Source organism: Anopheles bellator, chromosome 1 (genome assembly GCF_943735745.2).
Source record: "Anopheles bellator chromosome 1, idAnoBellAS_SP24_06.2, whole genome shotgun sequence".
Lineage (NCBI taxonomy): Eukaryota > Metazoa > Arthropoda > Insecta > Diptera > Culicidae > Anopheles > Anopheles bellator.
This window is the reverse complement of record NC_071285.1, coordinates 41,872,576-41,895,075: the sequence shown is the minus strand read 5'-3', so window position 1 is coordinate 41,895,075 and position 22,500 is coordinate 41,872,576. Positions and strand designations below refer to the sequence as shown.

The 22,500-nt window shown below is 49.3% G+C and overlaps 1 protein-coding gene across 1 annotated transcript in view; it reads right to left on the bottom strand.

Moving 5' to 3' along the window:
• Window positions 1-1,271: 1,271 nt before the first annotated feature.
• LOC131216253 (retinal homeobox protein Rx) overlaps window positions 1,272-22,500 on the bottom strand; it is a 73,060-nt gene continuing 51,831 nt past the window's right edge. Inside the window, 3 exon segments of the mRNA XM_058210697.1 lie at window positions 1,272-1,757; window positions 1,759-1,976; window positions 2,298-2,463. Coding sequence (XP_058066680.1) covers window positions 1,272-1,757; window positions 1,759-1,976; window positions 2,298-2,463 — 870 coding nt within the window.

Here is a 22,500-nt window from a genome sequence, read left to right as displayed (position 1 = left end):
CCAACTGACCATAAAACCTCACAATAAATATAGAGACTTGAAAAAAAAAACACACACATATTGATCTTTTTATTAGGTGCGGCTATAGAAAGTTGACTGAGTGTATTCCGCATCAAAAATAACTGAAAGTTCCGCCTTCGCATTCATCCCAGGCGCCATTTTCTTCGCCTTCCCGTTCCGCTTTAAACTAAGCTGCAGACAAACTAATTCGTCCATATTATTCGTCCTGGTGGGCCATTTGCAGCCTTTTGTATCGAAGTGCTAAACTGACTGCCGAAGACTGCTGTTAAAGCCGTGGCGTTCGATGGCGAAAAAACGCCCAGAACAAATAAAACGCTGCCCAAACGCACGTTTATCGCCGGGACTTATTGGCAAACACATTGCCGAGGCGCACGTGCCGGCGTGTCACCGTTTCCGGTGGACGCGAACCGCGAATAAGAGCAACTGCATCCTTTGATTTTCTTTCGAACCCAGGCCCCCACCCGGCAGGTCGGTCTGTGGCCGGCCAGGTCCCGAGTTGATGAGTTGATTAAAGCAATAAAATGGAAATTACTGTTTGCCCGCGTGGCCCCTGCCCGCGTGGATCGATGGGAAATTCAAATCAATCAACCACGCGGAACGGCACGCAGCGCGGACGAACGGGCAGGTTGTATCCCGTAGCGGGAAACTTTTCAAGTTCCGCCACAATTAGTTTGCCGACTGCCACCAGTAACTGACGTTAAGTGCAATTAGGAAAGCCGGATATTTATAGGCATTAGACCGGCCGATTCAGGACGCTCAGAAACAAACGATGTTTTATTTTTCTTCACTTATTTATTAATTCTTTTCGTATTGTTGCATGTTCCCCACGCTTCTGGCTGCCTTCAATAATCAAACACACATAAACACACATGCACACGCGGACCGTTTCGTTCGCAAGGACAATGCCGCAGGGGGTTTTCGCGTGACTTTCGTTTAAAATTTCCTACACCCAAAGATGAACCTACATTCGGTTAGAGAAGCGTTTGTCGCTACACCGCGATTGGCGATTCGATTATTTACAGCTGTGTGTGGGAGGTTCTGTTCGAACTACAGGGATCGTTCGTTTTTCGCTTTTGTTTCGAGTATTCGAGGGCTCATCGCGACCCACTAACAGGGGAGCAGACATTCAACACAATCGTATCAATCACATGTTGGCTGTGCCGATCCGCTCCTGCGGGTTTAGTCTGCGATCGGCCCCACCGTTTTTATGTACAACGGCAGAGATATGTTTGGGGGGGAACGGACCCCGGTTACACCATGGTGGTCATGCCTTTGCTCAGGTTCTCCAGGTGCTCCTTTGCCTTGATGCGCAGCGTCGCGATCGAGTTGGTGCGCATGTCGCTCGAGTGATGATGGCTGACCGTCATGTTGAGGGCTGCCGTGGCGGAAGTCGTCCGCCCACCCGGCCCCGGGTCTGCCGCCGTCGGACTGTCCGATTCCGAACCCGGATCGATCGGTGCCAGTTTGGTGAGCTTCGGACCGGTCGGGGATGAGCTAGGGCTGAGCGGTTGTGAACTGACGGCGATCCCCGTCGGAGAGCGGTGGCCAGGGGGTGTTAGGGAGAGGTTCTGGGGCGATGAGACGGGACAGTTGGGTTGGGACGATGCTGAGTGCGGTGGTGGGTGCTGCAACGTTTGACCCATCGGACTGTCGAGGGGCGAATGGTGGCGTGGCGTCGGGTTAGGTTGATGGCCGTGGCCGCTCGGTGGCATCGACAGGTTCTGCGGCCCCCCCGCCAAGGCCTCCGTTGACGTGATGCGGGGGCGAGAGCCGCATGCCACCGCCGGCGGTCATCTGCGGGGACATGGCGGCCATGCTCTGGGGGGAGATGCGCAAGCTGGGCGGCCCGTTCGGGTGGCCCAGCCCGAGCTGCGTCATGCCCAGGTTGGAGGGGTTCAGGCTTAGCGGTGGCGTTAGGTAGCTCGGGTACACTCCCTGCGGATGCGACAGAAACCCTACGAAACGTCGGAAACCCGTAAGGGGGATTGGATTATTTTTAGTACACGAAATCGATATCGGTCATTTTTAGTACACGCAGAAGAAGAGTTTGATGAAGTCATGTTTCGCTTGAAGCGTTTGACAAGACGGTTTACATAACTTTAGGGACGATTTGAGTGTCACCAAATTAAGCCTAAAGCTATGCAAACTGCCTTCCGGTCAGATGCTCTCTTGTTGTTTTTCGATTAAACTCAAAGTAATTTAGTAGTGAAAAAAACGACAGGATTAACAAAAAAACTCCATCGTTTTCAAAGAAGAAGCCACTCTATGGTAGTTACCTGGTAGTGCCGAGAGCAGCGGCGGCGATAGCCACGGATCGACCGGAAGGTTACCCCCGTTGCAGGACAACCGGTGGGGCAGCTGCGAGAAGTGCGACAGGCCCAACCGCAGACTCTCCGATTTTTCCTGCCGGCGCCATTTTGCGCGCCGATTCTGAAACCAAACCTGCGAAAAGGAAAACGAGAAGCGACCGGAACGAAATTAATGAAATTATTTTCCATTTATGAGCGTTTAATTACATTTTAAAAGCGTCATCAGCGGTATTGGCAGCCACCATTCAACGCGGACAGAGAGAGAGAGAGAGAGAGAGCAGCAATTAGACGTGACGGGGACGGGAGGAGCTCCCGTGCCGAAGAAAAACCGAAGGCAGGCTCCGTGGAAAATCCGGTTTCCTCCCGCTGGTGGGATTGATGGAACGGAAAATCGACGCGAAAACGGTTAATTGCGAGAATTATTTCTCTTGGCCTGGGGTGGGGCGGCATGGGGCGGGCACGAGGGGCAGAGTGTCAGGCAAAATAAACGTCCCGTGCTCGGGTAAGGACGGGCGGAAATAGGAAACCCCTCGAACACATCGACGACGGCGGAGCACAAAAAGCATTCCATTTTCGTTTCATAATTTTTAATTAAAAAATGAAGATTGAAGGCAAACCGCCGTATCCCGTCTAGTGTCTTGCGCGAAAGACTCCCGCAAGATTCGCGGAAGAAGAGGAACGCGCGGGTTCCGCCCACACACCGCCCAAGGACTCGGGAAACGCTGCAGGATTCTAGGGACCCCCGGGAGTTGGTTGGTTGGCGGCGAGAAAAAGAACTTTCCAAATGCAATTAGTACGCTATTTTGCGAGAGCACAGTTCCGGCTCCAAGTGGAAGCGAATGAGATGGCCCCGGCCACCACCACCGACACATCCGTTCCACCGTTTGCCACACACAGGCGGGCAGAGGCAGAGCAATGGCACCAGTTCGCGATGCAAATTAAAACTTAATCAATTTTGTGAATTAAATAATTAATTTAGCCATTAAATTTGCTATCGCTCTTGGTGGCGGTTCGGCGTCGACGTCGCCACCGCGGCGAAAGGAAGTGAAACAAGCCGATCGATGGGGCCTCGGTCCGCCGCGAAAAGCCGTTCGAAAGCATCCTAATTAGTGCTCGGGCCTAGTAATTGGTTTCTCGGGCGGCAACGGATTTTCTCGGCTAGACCAGGAAATGCCTTCGCCGGACGAACGGAACCGGTCAATTAGGTCACCGAACGCGAACGGGAATAGTGTCACCCGACGGAGCAGACTGAGCAGAAGATGGAAGTCACAGGTCGGAGCCGCCAATTACGGCTTCGAAGACGACCATTTGGTTGACACGTTTGTGTATCGCTCATTAGCGACCTCTGCGACCTCGGCCCGGCCTAATTGCTCGCCTAATCCAATCAATTAATCTAGCAATTTGCCATCGTTAGCGCAACACAACGGCAGCAGCAGCAGCAGCCATTTTTCCCGAGGAAAATCAATGGAAAACAAAGCAAGCCAAGCCGCGAGGGAAGCCCGCTTTTGACAGCTCGTTTCTCTGGTCTAACGACTAATATTCAAGATTTGTCACAAAAACCTTCAAACGTTCACCGGCACCCCGAGTGGCAGCGGTTCAGCCATTCACCGTTGCCATGGAAACGTCTTGAAGATGGAGGCTCTCCATCAACCCCAGCCCCCCCTCAGGGGCCGGTAAAAACTCGGGTTCATTTATGTCGACGTCTGCCGGTGACACTTTGTGTTTGTGCAAAGTAAATTGGCTTCACTCGGGCCAAGATTTGCATGCCGGGTTTCCATTTCTTTTTCTTTTTCATTTGAAATGGTTAGCGAACGCTGGCGCTCCGTCACGTCAGGGGTCAAGTGTTTAGCAACGTTTGCCAGTTTTGGGAACGATTGAAAAGTAGCTTTAATTGAGTGCCTGTCTTGTGTTCTGCTAACTTAAACATAAAACATAATAACTACCGGCGGCATAAATAAATTCAATTGGATCGTTTTATACAACAAATTGTTACAGACAGTTGCTTAACTCGGTACCACGAAGCCGCGAAGAAAAAAAATCCCATTTCACAGGATAAATAATCAAAAAGCACTTTAAATGTGGTTGGATCTTTTCTGATAAATTTGGCACCATTGCCAATTACCGTTTGGACTACTTTCTTTGTGGGATTGGTACGGTGTCATCTACTACGAGCTGCCGTGGTCCGGGTTTTTTCTTAACTTGGACCTGTGGCGTCATGATTGTAACTGCTTAGTAATTGCTTAAGTACTCGTATAAGAAAGTCGATATAAAATGTGACCATTATGGTAAACCATTTTTCCAGAAGGTCCGTACAGGAGCTGCACTATTTTGAAGTTTCAAATGGCATTTATTTTATCGGTTCATTAATTTTTTTTTTCTCATTTAGCTAGTGTATGAAAGATCGCAATTGATGTCTGATTCCTTGGAACTGTGTGGCGCATAGAGTAACCCGAACCGGAAGCTAATGTTGCCCGTCCCCCCGAATCCATTTCCATTCGCAGAAAACCATTGTGGGGTCGATGACGACTGAACAGCTTCTAATATTTACAGCAATCAATGGAAATGGCACTAAAAACACGTTCACTTAAACTTTGACACGCAAAGTGTTTCACAGCGCTTGTTGCGAAATCGTAATTGAAAAATCAAATTTCCATTTCAACTTTGGTCGACACGTCGACGGCTGCTGCTGACGAGCGTCCTTGCCCCTTCACCGAATATCGATTCACATTGAGCTGTGGAACTTGCCCAACATAATCCGAATCGACACAAACACACAAAAACTTCCCCCAAAAACCCAGGATTCAAAATGGCGCGTCCCGGACCTGATGTATCGCCAACTATCCGCTGCGTTTTCGTAGTTCCGGCTGAGCCCCATCCGGTTGCGGCCGCCCCGTTCCTCATCCCCCACACTCAAAATCACGAGTGAGCAACATTTGGGTTCACGGTGATTTAGTTTAATTAAAATGCTGTGTAAATACGGATCGCAAAGTTTTAATTACATTTGCATAATAGTTTGCTCCGCAGAGTGTCGGAGAGAGTCCTTAAGCGGGCGGGCGAGCTGCCACCTCCGCCACCGGGGTTGCCTAATTCATTACCGTTTCGTGCGGCCCGACTGCTTGTCGATTGTTGGTCTACCGACGGGGTTGAGACCGACAGAGAGAGTCATCTTCCGAGAAAATCTGCTCGAATCAAAGCTTTACTTTTCGTCATGCGTTCCCCAAATCTGGTACAGAGGTAGCAGGTTCGAATCAATTTCGCAAATTCACATACCACTCTTGAAACAGCGGATTGAACTGCCATTATGGTGTACGGGCAGAAAAAGGAAACAATAACAAAACCGTGCCTAAAACGGTCCCAAGGATCCTTCACACTTCCGGGACCGTCAGTTTGGAGTGTAGGCAAAACTATTCCACTCATTTGCATCGAAAGTCACCGACCGACGGGGGGCTCTGTTGAGCTACATTCTCGGCTGTCAAGTCTCGGGATGGAATAATTTTAAAATCAATTCCGTCGGCAAACGCGTGTTTAGGTTTTGGCAGGTTGCCGTCGGCGGATTAGATTATCAAAATACCCGATTTTGGGGCCTCCAGAAGCAATCCCCAGAACCGACAACCAAACCGTGCCGGGAGCCCCACAACCGTTGTGAATGGCCGCCATGTCCGTTCACAACGCACACGATAGATTCAATTAAAACAGTTATTTCATGCCATGGTTTCAATTATTGGAGTTTTCTGGGCGTGCAGCATGCGTGTGCAGGATCCGCAGGACGACGTCGGACGCTCTCCAGCGATTGGTTCTGGCACACCCGAAAAAAAACCAGACTCCAAACGGGGGCCCTCCGGGCGAAAGCAGACTCATTTTGCGTTTTGGCCGCCCAGGATACGCCATTTTTTCTTCTCCACTCCGGATCCGGACCGCATGGCACGGCTTCGCTCGTTGTTCGTCGTCGGGGTTTTGATATTGATTCTTGTTTGTCGGAACTGGCCCCCGGCGGGTGGCAAAGGACTGGACCTACCTCCCTCCCTCCCGGGGGCCGTGGACCGTTGTTGCCGCTATTGATGTTTATTGCATCAAGCGTGTCCATTTTCGGGCCGCCGAAGCGCCGGCCGTCCACAAAAACCATCCCTTCAGGTCGTCGTCGTGTCGTGTCGATTTTTTGCTGTTTTTAATTTCGTTTTGTTCGTCCCCGGGAAGCTGAGGGGGGAGTGCCGGAGTTTCGAAGAAAGGCTTCAAGCTGTGGCCACAAGCCGAGAGAAGCAAAAAAGCGCCTTTCATTTCATCTTTCATTCATTTCATTACGACCACCGTCGTTCGAATCCGCTGTCGGGTTTAGATTGATGTGCAGTTCGATATGCTGACCACCGTCCATTTCGTCGGCCGGGCATGGTTCGACTGGGTGGGTCACAATATTTTCATAACATTCCGCGTTGTCAGGATGCATTCTGGATCGTTCGAAAGAATGATTGGAGTTTATGGTGGCGTCGGCACTCAGTGGATGTGACCGACCGTTACGTATCGCCCAAACAATGCACTACCGGGAACCGGTGACCACGAAGAAGTTTTACCATATTTTTTAAACAGAAAATTGAAAAATGCACCCAGTTGCAATGTACTGCGCGTGTGATTGAGTGTATCGTGAACGAGTCAAACGGAAACGCGTTTGATTGACAAGCAATTCTACGCCCCAAAACCTGGTGACACAACATTTAGATACATTTTTGCTCTGAACTTTATCTAAAACTAAGCGGTAAGCTGTCTAGGTGGTTGACGGTTGCCGACGGCAACTTTGAGCAGTTTTCAGTAGGCCGTTTCAATTGACAGCGCTCATCAGTTATTCCCGATGTCCGGCAAGTTAATCAAAACCATCGAGCCAAGTTTTTTCAACTAAAGTTTCTTCCAGTTACTTGGAAAGGACAGAACTGTGTTATTGGCTTCTTAAATCTTGATGAAGAAAGATGTATCCAGGACTCACAAACAAGGCAAGTTGTATCAATTTGAATTGAAGCCATTTAATCCATTCGTCAGAGAAAAATATTACAGAAGATTCCGTTTTGCACTGTTCCCATTAACTTTCAATTTCCCCGAAAATGTGTGAAAATGTAAAATCCTCAGCATTCACAAGCAGCAAAGACATTTTATCGTGCGTCTACTCGTATCGCGGCCATTTTGTCTTTTATTGGTGCTAATTGGTAGCTGCTCCTAGGTTACCATGGCGATATCTGCAATTTTCTTATCGAAGTAACCATTCACACAGTTCAGATGAAGCTTTACATTCAAGTGGATGAAAAGTTGTGCCGGTGTCCAAAGGTGAACTTCTGTAATCCAAGCTTTTTTGAAACAGACGAAGGACAACGTCGGTGCAAATTGGTCTTGAACGGTAAATTATGTTCTCCTGTGTTTGTAGCCAATGAAGGATTTAAATTTGCAACATAAAATCATTTCGATCGGTGAAACAATTTCCAGTCGCGCGAAGCCTGCCGATGATTGATAATAAGCCAATTTCCCCTTCGGGCGTAATTCAATTATATTAAGATGTCACCGTTTGAAACACGGAACTCGGGCCGGCCCCGCGAGTGGAACGCTGGAAACGCAACACGACAGACAAGAGTTTAATTTTTCGCTTACAACCAATTTCCCGTGGACCCGCTCCCGTCGGTGACACAAGCGCGCCTGTGTTGTGAGCGAACGTGATGCTTGATCCAATCACTGTCCTAATCAGTGATCCCATCAACCGATTCCGCTCAGCACACACAGCCATCGGGCCAAGGCGCGTTCCTGTTGGTGGCAACAGTTCCAATTATATAGGTTCCACCCGGGAGGGCCACCAGGGCGATTGTCTGCCTCACAGCATCCACAGAGTATCTTGCGCCGAGTTTGCGCGTGTCCGCCGCCGGAGAAGAAACTTGACGGACCCTTCGCGGGAAATGTACAAAGGAAAATTTGACACCCAACACACACCACCGCCCGTCCGTGGGGAGCGTGGCACAGCGCGCATGCCCCGAGGCCAGTGGTTCTCACACCTCACGGTCACCAGCGAGTTCCCATGGCGGATCCAAGCGAGTCCTGTGTTGGCGGAATTTGCGGGTGAGTGTCCTTGGCCGCACTTTTCAGGGTTCCGTGACTTTAATTAAATGCAATCTACTTTCAATGCTCCACGGCGACGATTCGTCCATTGTATGGCTTAAAAAAATCCTTCCTGGAAGTTTGAGTCCGAACGCAGAATTGGAGAAAAAGCTATTTGTGTGCTCGCGATTAGTCTTCCCGAAGTCCCCGTGGGTTCAACCCGAGCCTCCGGGGGAAGCCTTGTTAGCAAGGCCCTGTTCGCCGCTATTAAATTAGCCACGACACACGGTTCACCTACGACGACTCGGAGTCCTCGGGTAAATATTGAATCAATACGAACCGACTGCTGGTACGACGGAGGATTACACGGCCGACGACAGGCCGCCGTCTGATGACGGGCCCCGTTGCCAAACAGCGGGCGACGTGCGTGTCCTTTCTGTGCGGCCGCCCCGAAAACGCACTGGGGGCCATAAACAGTTATTAGAGGGTTAATTAAACACTTGCCACGTGGCCTGCCAACTCCCGCGGTAGGTCACAACTTCTGTAAACGACTTGTTACTGTGACAAAGGCCGATCGGACATATCGGGGAAACGGAAGCCGGGGGACAGGAAGTTACGCACGCTCCGGTGGCTTCTGTCATTTATCGCCTCCGGGGACTTGTTTCCTCGAATAGGCAGTCTACCAGTTCCGGCCGCAAGCCGCATGTTGGGCCGAAATCGAAATCTCTCGAATCTCACTTCCTGATTCTTGCACCGGCTAAGAACCGGTGTCCGAGGCTCCGTGTTGATTTTTCCCAATCAGTTCTCGGGGTGCGCGTGTTGCCTACCTTGCAGGCGCCCGATTCCGCACCAGGGAGAAGATACCCGGATCGCGGACAAAGAAAAACGGGCTCTGGTTGGCACCCGGTTGACTATTCCGATTTCGTTGCACCGGGAAAGGGTTTGTTTTCGGAACAACCGGGTCGTCGGTTTTGTTCTTTGATTGTTTCTGTCGAGTTTGGCCTGTTGTGGCCCGGCGTTGCGTTAGCACGACACGGAACACGGCACCGGCAGGCTAAACGTCTTTCGCTGCAGTAGTTGCAGCAGCAAACGTGGATTTTTTTGGCCCATCACCGGAAGAGAGCGAAAACAGAAGACGACCCAGCTGAGGGCCGTTCGGATCGGAGCGATGCGTAGCGAATCACCTTTTTGATTTCTACACTTCGTCGAAGATAATTGTGGGAAAACCGTTCGTTAAGAGCCGGGGTGCGGCCCGGCCTAAGAGACAACAAGCCGGTGCGGATCCACTGCACCTAGAAGGACTAGAATTAAGCTGTCAAATGCAAATGCAGTGGGCAGCCGCCAGTCACCTTCCGGGCGCCATTGATCGCTATCGCACGGGTTTGATCTTTCTCGCCCCGGAAATAAAGGACGAAGATGGTGTCCTTTCTGCTCGGCTGTTCATTTATCCCTTTGAAGCAACAACAATCGGGCCCGGAATGCGTTGCGACAACTGACAAAAACTGGGAAACACGGCTTGATACGTTCTGGGGTTCTTGTGCAGGATTTTGGGACGTGCAGTAATCACAAAAAGATGAATTGATGAATACAGTCTTCCTGGAAAACACTGTTAATCTGATAACAGTTTTTGTGTTCTTATACTTTTTACGAAGCTGTATAAAGGATCCTAAAGGTATACTAACAGTTCTAATCACATAAATAAATAGGCAGATTGGTTCACTTAACCAAGTTGGTGGATACACCAAACAATGGCTGTACCACCTGGACAACACACATACCTCATCACGAAATCAATATACGATTCAATCATCGATCCCTTGCCCCATTTTCGAATGACATTTCGAGTCGGTTCAGCTTAAGTGATACCCATGTTCCCAGTTGTTATCTGGCTAATGGCCACCTCCATCAAGCGACAAGCGAGTCGAAAACAATTCGAAACAACGACATCATCGGATGGCCGTTGTGCCCGGTCGAGTGCCGAGTGCGATCGGAACGCACCGATACCAGGGGTGATTATGTAAAGGTGACATGTAGCCGAGGATATTTAACAACAATAAAGGACGAAAAACAACGAGGGATTAGAGTCTCACCAGGACGAAAAAAAAACACGAAACAAACACAACCCCATGCAAGCCCCTTCGGGTTCTCGATGCTAATGATAGCAGCATGGTGTTGGATGGGTTTGGCGAATAACCGGGAAACCGGGAGGCAAACCCACCGTTCACGTTGCGTGTCCTTGTGAAGGTCCTTCGAGTGTCGAGCTTCGAGCAAAAGTGGTACAGGAAACGGGCCGAGAAATGCAGTAAATGTGAGAGAGACAGAGACAGGGGCTTTGAAGCTATTGAGGGCCCAAAAGGCTACGAAGTGGTAGAATGAAGATCCTTGCGTTATGATACGATTATTCGATACAGTCTTTTGTGTGAGAAAAGTGGATAGTTGCCCATTGTGGACTGCTAATTACGGTCTAATGATTTTAAATGGAAAACATATGGACCAGCAGCCTGATGGGGTCTCGAATAGTGTTACGAGTGTTGCAGGGTAACATTTGACAAATGTTACCTTTCTGGTTTTAATCAAATTGAGAGCATCGAGAGCAACGGCCAATGACAAAGTTCGTGCATTTGCACGTTCAACGCATCTTTCCGGATGTTTCTAATGTGAAATCCGTTTTTGAATCCGCCATCCTCGCCGGATTCGGATGAGGAGTTTGAGGATTTCGGCCTTGAGTGCGCTAAACTAATTAAACGGTTGACGCATGCGCCAAACAGACCCCGCAGACCAAAGACTCGGGCCGACCCGGCTGAGAAACCGTTTCGATTGCTGCAACCTGAAACCTCCAGCCTCCAGCCCGATCTGAGAAAGGACAGGAGCCGACGGCATCCTTCCGAGCGTAACCGGAGACGCTTGATGTGGAGGACTAGCGCCTGTGCTCAATCTGCGCGTGTTTGGCGGCGAATAATTAGCGCAGAAGCTTGGAATTGTGCAGATGTGTGCTGTCCAGGCGACATTGTCCACGAATACGGCACGTTTGAAATCTCAATCCTCGAGCTGGCAGAGGCCCTTTCATCTGACCGACCCGCAGCCATAAAGCCACCGCATGCGGCGGTAACATCGTCAACGATAACATCTCATGAATCGTTTAATAATATTCATTGCCACGGTTGCTCGATTAATTTTAATGAACCGCGCAAAAAGACGTACGAATCAGCTTATTTGAAGTGTTGGAGGATTGACACATTATTAACACATTATTGACGCATCGTGACAAACTCCGTGGAAAGGCATTACAAAAAATAGAGCTTACATTTCTTAGCATCGACCGGCCAGGGGAATAACAGTCTCGCCGGGCGACCCTTCGAGGGTGCGATTCACCTGCCCAGGCCTGGTTCGATTGTTTCGTTTTCGCCCACCAGACAGAGCAGTGGGAACTTCGCCGCATGTTCCTGACGGTCACCCGAAGCGCCGGAGTCGTTAAAAAAGCAAATGAAATGCAACGATCTGCTTCCCTTCGAGAAATCGACCACAATTTGATTGCGGTCTGGCGCCCCAGACGCAGGGTGGTGGTGGTTCGGTTCGGTTTCGGGTGGTTCGTCCTGAAAGTTCCGTCTCTCTTGGGAGGCTCTTTTTGCACCCCGTGCTCCGTGAAGGGTGCCAAAGGGCGCACGAAATCGCTTTTCGCAACGCTTCACCTTTAATTGTCCGCACTATTTATCATTGACCGTCTCGCCGTCATCGTGACGATTGGATGTTATTTTTCTCATAATGGAAAAGTAATGGCCACGTAAATAAATGCGTTCTGACGATCAAGTCAATCAAAAAGAGGCGTTTGTCCGAATCGGAATCGCTTACAGCTGGACGTGGCTACGATAGAATTTAATTCGTTCGCCATTGTGAAGATTTTCAGTGGGAATGCTAATGATGATGTGATCTTTATTTACTTTTTTTCCTATTTTATTTACTTTATTTAAGCGCTCAGCAGAAAAACATCGCATAGCAAATACATCGAATAATTATAGTACTGTGACCAAAAATATGGGTCATTCGCTTTTAACTAAAATTTTCCTTTATTCGGCTTAACTGTCCACAACCACCACATTACCGCAACTGTATATCACTGTATGTAATAGTGTAGATTGTGCAAACAAACGAGCACTGATTGTTACAAAGGTTCAGGAGTCCAATCAAATATCTATAACCGAGCTGCCGCCGGCCATTATTTATTTCATTTTTCAATCAATCCCAAATCGCTTGGCCCGATACTGAATATCATTACCCTGGCCTAGGTGAGCGACCTTTTCGGTTATGCTGTCGAGTGGGGATCGAATCTATTCCGCGAAAAATCCCACTCCCAAAAAACTAGGGTTTGCTCGCTGCCCGAGGGACCAGGGCGAAATGAAGTGAATGGATTGTTTAATAATTGTCAAATTATTGCCTAAGTACCAAACAAAACTCAACAAGCGACCCCACGAAGCACCATCTCCGGGGACTTTTCGGTGCGCCACACGACGCCGGGAAAAAATCGCTTTGAACTTCAGTCAACCGAACCGGCGTGGGTTGAGTGGCGTTGTTGCTCACTTTGCTCCCAATTGCGTCCCAGTGGCACGTCCTGGCGCAGTGTGAAGAGACCGGAAAGTTTTTGTTGACCCTGGGCCGGGAGGGAAAAATCCTCAGAAGGTGGTGCGCCCTTATTCTACCCGCCGGACTTCGCAGCCCGGCGGAAAGGCACCTTGACGGATGAAATAAATTTCAATTTCATCGCCGTTCGAATACGAAAACAAACAGAGAGAGAGAGAAAGAGTGTGTATGTGTGTGAAGAGGTGGTCCGGCGTTTGGCGGGACTTCGGGATCAAGCTCCCTTCCCGGGGGTACGGAAACCGGGGCCCGGGAAAATGGTCTGCCGTTCAGCGGTGTGCAACGGTGCGGAATAGGAAAGGAACGGAAAAATGAACCCATTTGATTCGGTGTGGCTTTTTCTTTGCCCGTGAAAACAACGGCCACTCGTCGTCCCGGGTGCAGGATGCGGAATTTTCCCGCGACTGCCACACTTTCGGTCTAATCCGCAGCACGCGGCCCACAAGGGGTTGTTGATATCAACTAGCCGTGCTCAAGCGAAACACGCGGCCCCGGAATGTTGCGTCAGGGACACGTGGGGCGGCTCTATTAGCGGTCCTTTCTTGGCAGGCCGTTCCGGGACCGGGACCGGGACCTGGGAGTCAATTAATGAGCCATTGATGTAGGCGAGCATCCGAATGATTGGCCGCCAATTGAGTGGTAAATTGGGTTTTAATTTGCCGATGGAAAATTTGAAATATTCGGAACGAGTTCGAGGGCCATTCGAAACGAAGTGGCAAACGTGTCAGGAAAAATTAATATTAATCTGTGACGCCAGTAATCTTCGGGTGCAGCCTTTCGGAAGACTAACTCTGTATTGCACTTTTGTCTGCTGCATTTATGGGGCTTATGGTTCAATTTCAAAGCTTCACAGGCAGTCAGGAGGCAGTATTGATTTTGGCTCAACAGACAGAAACACCTTGGCACTGAGCCGTGCTTTCGAAGGAGACCTAAAGCTAGTAGTTGCTGGAGAGGCCAAAAGTTCGGAATACTTCTTAGCATTATTCTGATGTCTTGGTTGCGTATAAAGTATTCTTTCGTTTTGTTGGGCAACTATTAAGAGCGTTATTCGGTGCAAAGAATTCCGTGAGTATAGCAAAGCACGAACTTTAAAAACTTATGTTGTCGATGATTTGTTGCATTTTGCGATCCCAAAGTGACGCGAAGAGGGCACCGCTAGATTTAAGAGTCGTTTGAACAGTGGTAAAACGAATTTTAAATGCTTAAACCAGCCAACCTTTTTTGACCGTCTTGTGTTTGCATAACATATTTGAATATTTAAAAAAATTTAATTTAACTCTTTTAAACAACAATAATTGAGCACCAACAAAAAATATTGCTCTCAAGTTGGTATGGACTGTCAGGGTAAGAAGTGATGTCTTTCGCAATGAAACTTAACCCAAAATCATTTCTTTGGCATAGCCCAATGCTCAACAAATTCCAAATTGAGAATGATTAGGAAAAAAGTCCCTGCTAAGTGCTTTCATCACAAATTGGCTCATTTTGAGCTCATTTTTTATCTTGGAAGAACGTACCGGGCCGTTTTTTTTTATGTAGTATTTTTGTGATGTTTAAATGAAAATTACAGCCAAGATTGGCAGTCTCTCACAGCGAATAGCTCTTGCAATCACGGTGGACGGGTTTGGGTCTACCCACGATTTGCGAGAAGGACTAAGAATTCTACAAAAAGATTTTATTCTAAACGCGATCTTAAACAAATATCTAATTCAGTTTATTGGGCTCGGGTTATTCAGTTTATTGGGCTTGGGGGTTATCGCTATTCAGCCGAGATCTCAGTTTATTAGGCTTCAGAGTCGAGTATTTTGAATATAAACTGATTTTTTACGGCATCACCCCTGGTGGTAGCTGTTATTTATTTTGAGCCCACAGAGCCCCGTCGATAAGCAATTGTAATTCTAATGACCACAACGAAACAATGCAACCGTGGCACGGCTGCACGAGACTGGGTTTATTTTGATCGACCGTGGTGATTGGTTTCGTGGATCGACGTGGGTTTGCGGAGCTTCCCGTCGGAGCCGCCAAAAATTAACGCTCGCCGCCCGTCAAACGCTTCCACGTGCGTCCCATTTAATCAACCCATCCGCAGCCGCCGCCGCCGTCGGCCGTGCGCGCGGACCGGAAATGACAGCTGCGCAATGGAGCTGCGCCATCGGCCTAAACGCGGCTCATAATTTATAATTTGCGATTTAAGCTTATAACATAATGGACGCCCGGGCTGGCGCTGGCGCGCGTGCGTTCGCGTATCCGCACTCGGCTCTTTACGAAACGATCGATTAAATCGAATGATGAATCAAGCGCTGGGGCTGGCACCGGAAGCGCACCGCCGAGCGTCAGACGCGCTCCGAAATTATGGCACGAACTTTGCGTCCTTCGTGGAGTGGTGGATTTATTTTTTTTTCTCTTTAAATTTATTTTAACACGCCACGCCGCCGCGAGCTTCGGTTTCCGTTTGGCCCCCGAGGGCCCCGGGAGGCGAAACAAAACATCTAGCTCCCGCCGGGCTAGCTAATCAAATTAAAATCTACGTCTTCCTGCGAGTCGAGAGGTCCGCGAGGACGAGATGAAAGAGACGAACCGCTCGCAGCTGTGCTGTATAGATTTCATTCCGTCTGCGGCCGATCCGCAGCTTCATCCGCGATTGATGTTTGTTTTTGTGTGGAGTTGTGGAGTTGTTGTGTCTTCGCGCACTTCGGGGCTTCTTTTCGCTCTCCACCATTTGCATTGTCTTTACGTTTGGCCACGTCGGCCACAATGGCGACCTACCGTGTGGCGAGTGGATTTTGCGTGCAAATAGGGGACCTGAGCCTGAGCCAACGTCCGTACAATGAGTGCATCAGCATTGGAAGCATGGTTTTGTCAACCGTTCTGCGGGCGGATCACTCGCCAGGATGGCCAGATGTTGAGCCGGCTGATTGCGGGATTAATCGTCGCCTCCCTTCCGGGAGCTCCGGAGTTCCACTCATTGTAAACTTGCTAATGTCAAAAGTCAATTGATGTGACACTTTCGGCTGCGAGGGTCACGAACGAACCAATTATGGGCCGCGAATCACTGCCACAAGCTCTGCCTTCCTTCATTATGCTTTTTCTTTATTAATAAACAAAATCATGGCGCGCGAACATACACATACCTGGAGCAAGGATTGCGAAAGTGGCCGTCCCAGGTCCTGCCGTACGTTATTTGCCGTTCAAATTGTGCTCGTTTCCGCTTACAAAAAGGGTTTGGCCAAGTTTTTGTGTGGGCAACAAAGCAGAAACCCACCGTAAAGGCGAGTCCGTCGAATTAAAATATCGCATAACCTACAATTTGCTGGGCTCGATAATTCATCGGGTCACGCGTTAGACAAGGACATGCCGCGGTTTAGCTCGGCGAAGGCAATCTAGATGGGAACCTTGTCTAAGAGGCCGCGATGCGCCGGTTAATTGAATTATAATACCCGTCGGCGTGTTTTGTGGCGCTCCGTTAAGTGCGTGAGCGGGTCTTTTATTTCTTCAAATTAGAACTATAAAACGGAAGCATCTATCACCGCGGGTAAAGAAACGGCTTCCGGTTCCGCCGAAGAAAGGGGAAGAGGTCGTCCTGCAACGTCTTTCTTTACGCCATTTGACGCCCTAATTGGCGTTATTAAAGAGGATCCGAACTGGCTCGGCTCTCTCTCGCCAATCGTTTCGAGTCGAGGCAAAAGTGCCAAGAAGAGTTTTGTTCAGAAATAGCCAAACTAGGTTACGGGCTTTACACCGCCAACGTTCTGCTAACAGCCATTCTTCGATGTCGTGAGCGCATATGGGGGCCGTAAAACGTGGAAAATGAATAAAATATTCATAGCCCTTCTTCATGGGCCCTTAATACATTGTAGCAAAAATGGAAAACGGAAAACCAGGTCACGCGCGAAAAAGGATACGGACGCGCGCCTTGGCAGTAATTCTAATTCATAAATTGGCCCTTTATTTCACCAAACTTTATGCGCCCCTCATGTGTGCGCGTCGTGACCGAACTAGGGTTCCGCAACCACATATGCGGCCGGGTTTGGGTCACAAAACGACGTCGTCCTCAACTACTTTCGGCCGAATAAATCTATCAAATTTATTTACCGTTTTATTGCGCAAACCCCTCGACCCCAGACCGCCGGCGGAATAACTTTTGTTTCGATAACTTTGGATCACCCGAACTGCACAACCGGGAAAAGGACCCACCGCCGAAGGACAACTCCTGCTCCCCATAAAAAAACCGGGACCACCATCGGGACCCATATCTGCAGTTTATTTCCATATTTAGTGTGGAAAATCCGTAAAGATAATGCTAATAGCTATAATCGTGTGGTCCGCTGCCAGTCGTAGAGGTGGTGATGCCAGACACGTGTCACTGTGTCGTGCGCTGACAAGGTGCTGAAGAGTGCCCGGGAGTTTGCAGTGCTCACGGCGGCGGATAAATTAATGACTTTTTTTATTATTATTGCACCTTCACGCACGTGAAACTTTGGGCAACCCACCCGGCCCGGTCCGAGGTCCGGTGTAATTATTTCGTGCCGTGCGACCACCGCCGTGCCTGTTTGGGGAAATTTTCGGACGACCTCCTGACGAGTGCTTTCGTAATGAAATCACCCTTAATCCATCATCCACTAGCCACCGCCGCCGCCTCGGTGGTGGTCAGTTGCCAGCTTTTCTTTCCCGTGGTCGGTTGGGAAACGGGGCTGGAAAACAGTACGCCGGTCGGGTCTGTCGGAACCTTTTTTGCGACTCCCCCAGCGGAGCATGCCAACACGTTGTTTGGATGTTTCGCTTTGGAATGTTGAAGGGGGCGTTTGAGCCACTCTATAATGACTGCCATTCAGCGCTGGACCGTGCAGAGAGAGAGAGAGAGTCCGGTGCCGAACCCAGACCGGTTGATAATCAAGAGAATTAAATTTAATGATTTTTATGACCGAATGATTAGGAGCGAAACTTGTTTGCCTACACCGCCAACCCGTGGCAGGGTGTGCGAAACCATGGAGGGAAATAACGGTCTTAATCGGACCCATAAACCAGAGTCTGTTCGAGGCGCACGGGGTCTTTAATTCTACGATGCTTATCCGGAGCGTTCTGCTCGTGCACGGAATTAGGCATTCAGTTGATACACGGTTTGTACCCGTATGGGGTACAAGAAAGTTTACTCATTTTCCCTGTAATTAACTCGACAGAGAGCGATTCGAAGTTACATTTTAAGTGTCGCAGCCTCAAGCCACAGTAACCTGGAACTGTGGAGACCTTTGCTTGCATTGCTATTCATAAAAATAATGCGACTTTTGTAGAAATTAAATCCATATGTTAGAGAACGGTAAATCGAGTATCTATGGGTTTTGAAAGGCAATACGTCTATGCAAATCGAAGATGAGTTAGGTTCTGTGTATGGGGACTACGGGCCTTCATTTAATACAGTGAAGTTTTGGGCAGCTGACTTTAAGCGTCACTTGGAAGAGCTTGGGAAACGATGAGCTTTTTGGATGTCCAAATACTGCAACTACCGGCGATAACATCGCCAAAGTTCACTAAATGGCGCTAAACGAACTCCGATTTAAAGGGAGATAGATAACAGAGTTTATGTGGATGTAACCAGCTAACAACATGAATACTATTTGACTGAGGTACAGAGCTGAGGGCATCGCTGGAAGAAGTGTTTAGAGTTACAGGGTGACCATGTTGAAAATAGAAATAAATTCCGAAAAAAGGGCCCGTCCCTTTGTTGGGTCGGAAACTTATCAAACCACCAAACTGTAGTTTGTTTACAACCTACGGGGTCTTTTTTTCGTATATGCGCAAGGATTAGTTCAATAAGGTCGTTTGCTGAACGCGACCGACCGGCTGACGCGTGTAGCGATGTTTTGTGATTTATGAATTGCGATCGTCTTTCAGCGCAAACGTAAACGGTTTTCCATATTTCCCGGTTCCGCGCTCGGAGGCTCGGTTTCGGTTGGCCACATACGTGTTCGCATGCCAGCCGTGGCTCTGTGTGGCACACGGGCCCATAACATGCTAAAATGTATTGCCCAACCACGGCCGAACCGGCATCTGCCATCGATTTGTGTCCTCTTGCGTATTAAACTCCCATAAAACGCTAGCGTGCAATAAAACAAAATGACACAGGAAAGTTGTATCTAGCCGGTGCCCCCCTCTGTGGGTCCCGTGGTGGAGAAATTTCGATTTCGAATCAGTGTTTCCCGCGGGGTTTTTGGTTCCACATATGGCCACATAAACGGAACAAATGCCACCGCGGCAATAAAGCCAACTCGTTGATGCCGGGCCGTGGAAAAGCGATTTGTCTTTCGCGGATCCCCGTGCGTGCGTGCTCCGTTTGCATGGGAATTGCATTCCTGGCTGGCTGGCTGGCTGGCTGGCTGACGGGCAGGATAGTGGCCCCGGCGTGTGTACATAGTTTCAACATTTTCATGCGCATAACTTTGACAAATTGAACGGACGGAAAACATATTGAATCGAATTACGGGCGCTCCGGTAGTTTTGAGTCCTGGCGCGAATCCACCGACCACCAGCCAGTCCTGTGTGTGTCTGACGTGGCCCAGGATTAACCGTGAACCGCACGCTGCTCTCCGGTTAAATACAGACTGCCAGCTATTCGCCCTTTTTGGTGGAGGGAATAATTTTACGAGTAATAAGCACGCGCCACCTGTAATGGCAGCTAAAGGAAATGAGTTAATGTTAACGATTTCGCCGACTCCGGAGGCGGCGGCTTTGTTCGGCTCGGCAAAAGTGCCACCGACCACGAATATCCTGGCGACGCCGTGGCGACCTGGGACCTCTGGGGTTTCTCACGCGTGTATTTAAAACACTATGGGCGGCAATCGCTTGTTCCATCGCGCAGATAAATACGGCATTTTATTGGTGGCATTATCGCCGGAACGGATAAGTGAAAACTAATGCGCCGAAACACACACTCATTCACGCACACGCGCCATACTACAATAGAATTATAGTTTACGACCCCCTTCGGAGGGGCGAAGGGACTTTTTCCGGCGGGTCGAGGAATCGGGGAAATTTAACCAGTCCAAACACCAGGGTCCACCAGGTCGAAAGGTTCACTGAAAAGATGTTTTTTACAGGTCTTAGGTATGTCGATAGTCTAACCTTTCCTTGCACTGGTAGTACGAAGACACTCATAAGAACTAACTGAGGTACAATTTCGGAAATTCCGAATGCTTGATTGTTTGTTTAGCGGAAACGCTCAAGAAATGGTTGAAACTAAGGAAAGAATAACAAAATGAAATAATTGATCTTCGAGGTCACAAGTGTGATACGATTTGCACGAAACAGTTCATAGAGTTTGGTTCGATTCTGTCCGGAGGATTAGAAGCGCAAGAATTATACTCCAAAATCGCTCCTTCAAAGTTTCCATTTTCCAGTTATAGTTCATCATGTGACAGTCGCAATGTGAGTTTTGCTGTTCCCGTTTGTTATTTACTCAATAGACATTTCCATCAAAGTCTAAAATGGAAAAGAAGTTAAAGTCGATTGCTGTTGCGTAAAATAACAGGTCCTAGCCGCGGTCGGGAATTTGGTGCCAGAGCGGACGGCCAACAAATGGAATAAACGGAACGTAGAGACAGCTAGCGACGAAGAAGCGAAGCAAAAGCCTTTAACCGCTAACTCAAAAGATAAACAGTGTCAAACAAAGCTTAACAATCGATAGATGATCCAGGACTTGTAGAAAGCACAAGGATAATTACACAAATCGTTAACGCATATAGGAGGGCCTAACTTCAAATAGATACGAATGAGTCTGTTCTGTAAGTCTCATTAAACGTTCACCACCAAAGGAATAAAATCAAAATTGTGAAGCCTACCAATACTGTAAAGAACATCAACCATAGAAACAACACTTTTCCGTTGAATTACTAAACGTAGCTAAACCATCAAGGGGTCACACTAAAATGGCACTCATTTGGAGACACGTACTCCCGCCTTGATTGGAACTTTCCCTCCCAATATCCCATCTGCACTTCTACCTCAACCGAGCGTGCCGCAAATGGGCCCCTAAATGAATTGCGCGGTTTGCGCTGCAACTTATAAATGCAAAATAAATTTATTACACAAAACTAGGGGCCCGAATCGATATTCCGAAGCCACTGCTGGCTGGCTGGCTGGCTGCCGGTGATGAGCAAGCCTGAACAAAGGACTCGCCGCTCGGCCTCGGCTAACGCTCTGTTTCGGTTCTGTCCACCGGTTCGAAACCACGCATTCAAGTTCCGCAGTCTTAATTACTTTTGGGGGTAATTTTTAACTCCCCCCCAAAGGTGGGCGGAAAGTGCGGTTTCGGTGGGTCCGCCGGTCGCGCCCGGAACCGAGCTACGGGACAGTGTCCCGTGCCCCGTAGCTGGCTAATTAAAGAGCAATTTCCGTTCACTCGGAACCCAGATCGGGGTCCCGGCCTCGGAGATGCACTTTCGGTCGTCGCGAACCGGGTGGTCGGGTGGGGGGCGGGTGGCTGGGCGGCATAATTATACGGTGCACTCCGGTGCACGGCGTTGCGGTGGCGCACCCGTTACGCCGTGTCCCTGTCAACCGGGGGTTCGAACTTTCGGAATTAATTTTCTACCCCTTCTCGCTTGTGGTCCCCGGAAAAGCGGTGGGTCGCCTGGTGCCGGTGACAGTCCGGGTGCGTAGTCCGTGTGGCCGTCGGCGAATGGTCGGATGAGTAAATTAAATAATCAACGCCGAAACGGACGAACACGCCTGCTCTCGCGCAGTCCAGTTTAATTGACAGTGCGCTCGATTGCCGGCTGGCCGTAGGGGGTCCCTGTGCTGGGGCTGCTCGACTCCGACAGGACTCTGTGAGGAAAAACTCTCTGGACTCCGTCTCCGTCCATGGCGCACCATGGTCCGGTGCTCGAATGCGCGTTCATTAAAAGGAATAATTTGATTACCCGTCGATTAAGCGCTGAACCATTGTGACGTCGTGTCCTGAAGACGCGCCGTGCGAGGACGAGGCTCTATCATCGCTCGTAACGACCCGGTCCGAAACCCGGCGTGTCAGCCATTTTCTTTTTCGTCCGAATCGCATCCGAACCGCGTCCGAGAGATGCCGGCGGGCCATCCTACTTTTCTCACCCCAGCCGGAGCGAGGGGACCAAACGCCCGTTTTCCTCGATTTTCCATCCCATTTACTGTAAGGATCCGCCAGCATCGTCCTCCACCACACAAGGATCTTCTGTGGCCCTGCGTGAGGACGCCCTGCGATGATTAACGAAGGGGAGACCGCTTCCCGAAGCCCCGGAGCGTCTTGGGAGCGTCAGCGCTACGATGCCCATTGAAGTTCAATTTGGAAGACAAATTGGTCTCATTGTTGGGGTGCGCCTCGGAAGATGCTTTCCTTCGGGGCTTCGAGGGTTGTTTTTTCTTTTCGTTCAGTAGAGTGAATGTGCAGGCGAACGGTCCTTACAAGAAGCACGTCAAAGGTTAAAGGTTTCAGCAGAAATTGTTGGATAGCACC